This window comes from Rousettus aegyptiacus, unplaced genomic scaffold (genome assembly GCF_014176215.1).
Source record: "Rousettus aegyptiacus isolate mRouAeg1 unplaced genomic scaffold, mRouAeg1.p scaffold_m13_p_4, whole genome shotgun sequence".
In the NCBI taxonomy this organism is placed as follows: Eukaryota; Metazoa; Chordata; class Mammalia; order Chiroptera; family Pteropodidae; genus Rousettus; species Rousettus aegyptiacus.
Genome location: NW_023416307.1, coordinates 99,312,416 through 99,318,415, shown reverse-complemented (window position 1 = coordinate 99,318,415; position 6,000 = coordinate 99,312,416). Strand labels below are relative to the sequence as shown.

The window sequence follows — 6,000 nt, the reverse complement described above, 5'->3', positions numbered from 1 at the left end:
CTAACTGCAGTTGGCCAGAAACAGGTTGTCTTTCTAAGGTTTTCAGTTATAGGATGAATTAACCATGTTAGTCATCATCTCCATTTCCTTCTTTCCTCAAATCACTGCAACCTATTTCAAAGGATGAGCTTAGAGATATTAGTTCACTTTCTTCCAAAATTTAGTTGTTCATTTGTTCAATTTTATTTCCTGCTGCAGCCATGTACTGAGACGTGCAAATCAACTTCTGCTTCTAATAAACAACTCCAGTTCTTAGACTGCTATTCACACTGGGAATATTCCACAAGTCAAAACTCTTGAGTACAAAAAGTAACTTTTCCTAAAAGCTAAAATCTACACACACAAAAATAAAGATTTCAATGTAAATTTTACTATTTTATTTGTGAAAAAACTACAAGCAGAATTCATAAATAGACATTTCTATTTAAAGCAGGAAAATGATAAAGTGGCTTCTAATAACATAGTCGTGCACATGCCAGTTAACAGGAATATATTAACATCTTTTATTTGCTAGACAAAGAGCAGTGTCCAATATAAATTTCCCCCAAACATTTAAGACCTGTGAATTTCTGACCAGTTCACAAAACCACCAACTGACACTTTAGCATGAAGAAAAAAACAAACCTAAGACTGTCAGCTCTAAAGACGTTACAGAGCATAAACTTCCAAAAGCGTTATACAAGCTGTCTTTCTGGGCAAATGAAAAATATAGCTCGTATAATACATTAACAAAAATTCACAAGATTATGTTTTGACATACTTAACAAGCATTCTCTATTTGTCTCCAACAAACAAAGCTAAGGAAATAATGTAACCATCTTTACACAGTAAATTAAGGTTACAAGTCATACACAAGAACAGAACTGCTTGCGCATTAAAAACTGTTCAGCTCCATTGTCATACTCTAAATGTTGGCTCTTAAACCATTTTCGGTTACATACAAGCAAAGGTTATTATATATTCAGCAATTAATAAATTTTCAATAATTTAAGATATGGTAGCTTAAAAAAGTAGACTGAGAATGGTCTTGATAAGGCAGGTGAAACATCTTAGTGGAACTAAACTCACAGAAGCTTCTGCCAATGTTTTTAAATATCCAGACTGAAACTCAAAGGTTTTGACTAAAATATTTTATGGGTGTCAAGATGTCTTTTTTTTAACTGCATGACTTAAGCAGAGCATGTCAGGTAAGCTCTGTGTGTGCGCACACACAAGTGTGAAAGATCACGTGGTGTTAAAACAAATGGAAACTTGCAAGCATTAACACTGTGCTTTTTTTTTTTTTTTTTGCTTTGTTTTATAACCTGCTTACTGTGTCACTGAATATACCAAGTATTTCTGGCCCTCTTTTATGTATCTTTCTAATCTACACTAGTGTCTTTACACGCTGCCTACTAGTTGTAGGGCAAACTGCAAATTCTGTAAGTTATAGGAATTCCATTTCCATAATACATGCCTGAGGGAGCTCATCAATTTCAGAAATTAAAAGTCTCAAGTACCTACTACCTCACTAACCTCAACAGAATACACAATGGCAGCTAAAGGACAGGTCCAATAACATCCAATTGCTGAGAAAAGTTCCAGTTAGCTGCAGTTTCTATCAAAACGGCAACTTCATCCCACCTGTTCTAAAGCAACCCTCTCTTTCTTCACTCTTTCCCATTTTTAAAATTCTTTATCATGGAGGCAAAATCAAAAAACCAAGACATTGGCAATGAATTAGCAGCCTATGAGTAGCTGGTTAATCAGCTTTTTCCACTATTCTATGGGGTCCAATCACTTTACATGAAACTAATTTTGAAAAAGTACACAGTGTTTCTGAACAAAGTGCATACCAACACTTATTGGTTCAAAAAGCAGTGCAACCCACGAGTTCGGTGGCATTTAAAAATTTAAAGTTAATTAAAAAACAGCATTTCCTATCTCTGGAAAATAAATATGGCTGACTAATTTACCCTCCCTGAGACCCTTAATAAAAGGAATATTAAAACTTTAGAAGGAATGTCTTTGCAATACCCTACTGATATTAAAATGTGGATTTAAAATTCATAGTCAAATCACTATGTCTTATATAGCCTGATGCTTACAGAAAGCATCTGATTTCCTTTGGTTCATTAATAAATACTTTAAAAATGTATTTAGAAAGATAAGCGTAGCTTGCATCCCAGATACAAGCATTTTTAAAAAGAGGGGAATATTGTTCATGCATTTGAGTAGAGGACTACAGCAACAAATGGCACTGCTTTATAATCTTTACCTTTGAAAACAGAATTTAAATCATGGTACATTAGTGACTACAGAATAGTTTTAATGTAAATGTGAAAGGAACCTTTCCTGTTGGCTACTCAAATCAAGCTGTTAATTTTTTTTTTACTCATTGCCTCCACAGACAAGTTACTTCTGTTCTTAAGCAAACTAGGTTTTTCACACCGAAATGTGGTGCTTCCTTACAAATGAGCTGCCCTCTCATGAGTCCCTACAGTATGATGATCAAATAAATGAAGGTAACATCAAGTCCCCATGCTTGAAATGGTTCTATGAACTCTGTGGACATGAATGGTTAAGTCAAGGGACTCTAAATCCAAAGTAATACAAAACATTTTTAACATGAGGAATCATGTTAGTTGTCTTCTGTTTTTTTTTTTTTTGTAAGACAGTAAAAATATAAGCAAAAAGAAACTTTAAAAGAGAGTTTACTCAGTCTGTCTTTACATTGAGGAAGAAAAGGTCACAGGCTCCCAGGAAGTATGAGCTTTCCCTGCAGCTCTGGCTGCAGCACTCAGAACATTCACTTGAGTTGCTTCTCCCACAGCAGGAATTGAGAAATGTCTCTAAACACTGAAAAGCTCCGTGTCCGGACTGAATGTGTGGTTGATAACCTTTGTTCAGTAAAATAAACAATGGTAGATTTTTAAGAAAGAAAAACAATTCTCACAACCAAATTGGTAGGGTAAGGGAAATAAAGGGACATGAGGCAAACAAATTTCAGTTACAAAAACCACCACTGCAATGTCACATGCAAAGTGGAAACAGGGATTTGTTTTTTGTGTGGACCAAAAATACAGTTTAGACAGTTTTAATTCTAAAACTAAGAGACAATTTATAGATTTACCTCAGACATGAGTAGAGGTCTAGAAAATGGATGGAATTCAAGTTATAGAATACCATATTTTCATGAGTGCTTATGTAAGAACAGCAATGTTAACATGTAACCATAATTTACACGAATACTTGCCATTCTGGAGCTAGTTTACTTCTGAATGATAAAAGCCCTCCCAACTAAACCACTTGTGATTTGTCAGTTATTCCATTGCAAATGCAGGCTATCTGGAGCAGTCTTTAAATTTGAGATCACAATGTTTAAAAATATATATTTTTATATCGTCCAGTACTCTTTAGACAGATGAGAGAGTCAAGTTCCCACATGGGTTGAAACATCATGTAAAACTGATTTTAATTTTATTTGTAGTAGGGACTGTCCCAGATCTGTTAACTGTTCAATGTTGTATTCACTTCACAGTGTATCAAGCACCAGCGTTGCCATGGATTGGTTTCAAATAACCCTTTATATATAATTTTATATATATATATATATATAGTTATATCAAAACTGATAGTACATAGTATAACTGGAAGAAAGAACTAAACTTAAAAGGATATGCTGATAGGATGTAGTTTGTGAACACAATAAATAAAAGTTCCCTCCCCCTCCCAGTCCACCCCCCTCAAAAAAAAAACAAACAACAACAACAACAACAACAACAAAAACAAAAAACCAGTTATAATGTACATGGAAAATTGTGCACAGCAGATTTTTTTTTTTTTATAAAAAGTAGATTCAGGAGCACATCCAATTATAAATGATTGTTAGGAAAATCATATAAAACAATGGAATACATAAAAGTGTCAAGAGTAATTGTCAGGGTGCGAAATTCCTTGGTGGCCAGATGCCCATGGCAAGCAGAAATCATCCTGGCAGCATCACTAAGAGGTCGATGTCCACAGAAGATTCTCCAGGGGTGCAAGCAGCATGGGCAGGTGGAGGATTTGAATTTCATACCCTGATTCATAGTTTTCACAACTCCATGTGCAATTTCAGAAAGATTCATCATTAACTGCTGACATGTCGCCCTTTGGCGTGGAGGAGCGGGAGGAGCCCTTGTCTGTGCTCTCTGACCCCGAGCTGCTCTGGTTCTGCTGTTCTGACCCTGCACTGGAGGTCACTGTGGATGAGGATGTAGAGGAGGAGCGAGTCTTTTCCTTAAAGTCTGTAATAATGACGGTGACGTTGCCCACAGTTACTGCCAATTGCTGTGCGGTGCTCCTATCCACGTTTTTCAGCCGGGGCCTGAAAGCAATTGGGAATAGCCAATTAAACAAGCTACAGCTTAAAAACGACTTCTGGCAGACAATCATCAATACACTCACACTGCATGACGCTGTTGCAATGAATCCTAATTGCTACCATACATGCCAAGCTTACTAAAAAATCTGTCTATTAACCTCAGAAATAATAGAAACCATCATCAGTTACAAAGCTTTGGACCACTGCAAAATTATTACCCATTTATCTTTCTTCTGTTTTGGCGACAATATAAAAGTAGCTCACATATATCTAAAAAGTTAACTGTCCCACACCTTGTTTTCTACCCCACTCCTTCTTAGCCTACAAATCCACAGGCACAATACCACCCTTGATTATGAACAGGTTAATTGAGAGCAGCACTTTTAGTATTTCATTCTAGTTTCAAATACCTTGAGGTGTGATTTGTTTCACTGGTCTTGGTTGTAGCATTTGCTGACTGTATACTGTTTGCTTCGCTAGGAGGATCTTTCAGAATATCAGACTTTGGTCTAAAGGGAGGGATACCAAAAGAAGCATTTAAAAAATCTCTTTGATTCACCTACAAAATACTATACTGTGCTGAATTGCCCAAGACTTACTTTGTTTTCTTGTTGGTATTTTTCTTGGTAACACCAGGGCTAATTTCCTTATCTTTCTCAGGTTTCTCTTTGTCTTGCTTTTCAACTTTCTCCTTCTTCTCCTTTTTTGGGGGTGGTGGAGTGGCATACTGTTGTGCCACCTGTTGTGCCACGAGCTGAGAATTGATCCGAGGTTTCCTAAAACATTCAAGGAAAGACACGTCGTTACTTGCTTTATAAATACTTCTTTAAATTTTTTATTTTAGTCTCATAAGTTTTTAGGCATTTTATTTCTGGTATCTGACATCTCAAAATTCAATTATATGGTATCATTTCTATATTACTATATTTTTATGTAGCATGGATGAATCTATAAAGCTTTTCCTCTTTCAAATACACTTTCTGTACATCTGCCTTTAATGACATATACACGTATGCTTACACAAACAGTTAAAGTTTTTCAGCCAATAAAAAGGGACATTATTTCTTTGAGGGTCAAGTGGACAGTGCTTCTTTTGAGTTGTTAAGATTATACTGACAGCTTTCAGATACTGCTGCAAGAAGGTCAATCTCATTTTAATAAACAGACACTGGTAATCCCTTGAAAAGAGAATAAAATTAGAAGTGAGACATTCACTCCTAAATCTAATTATTTCAACTTGGTCTGCTCCCCTGCAGCTCTGTGATTGGCATGGATAACACATATAGAGCAATAAAAGGTAACTGTGGCTCATACTAGTTCCCAAGGGGGTGAAGACTGAAAGACACTTAAAAAAATTCTTAGACAAGTGATATATTCATTGTGCTATCAACCATTATGTCCCCGCCAATCTCCAACTGACACTGGCACTTAACACTATTGTTTACAAAATCTAAGTAGTGCCAAACACATTTCACAATGCGTGAACATTAAGACTCAAATGGGAAAAAAAAGGAAAGTCTATGCATTGTTTCTATACAATATTAATTTTCAAAGACATCCCATATAGATTGGGATAACATAATAAACTCTCCAAGTTACAAGGTAGGGAAATGAATATTCAAATGGATCCATTCATGAGACACAACAACTGGCTG

General features: G+C 35.8%; 1 protein-coding gene across 1 annotated transcript in view; it reads right to left on the bottom strand.

The window, feature by feature from the left end:
* Positions 1 to 354: 354 nt before the first annotated feature.
* LOC107509182 (RING1 and YY1 binding protein) overlaps positions 355 to 6,000 on the bottom strand; it is a 70,144-nt gene continuing 64,498 nt past the window's right edge. Inside the window, exons 3-5 of the mRNA XM_016141506.2 lie at positions 4,945 to 5,121; positions 4,756 to 4,854; positions 355 to 4,348 (exon numbers count right to left, since the gene is read on the bottom strand). Coding sequence (XP_015996992.1) covers positions 4,096 to 4,348; positions 4,756 to 4,854; positions 4,945 to 5,121 — 529 coding nt within the window. The 3' untranslated portion in view covers positions 355 to 4,095. The remainder of the gene's footprint in view (positions 4,349 to 4,755; positions 4,855 to 4,944; positions 5,122 to 6,000) is intronic.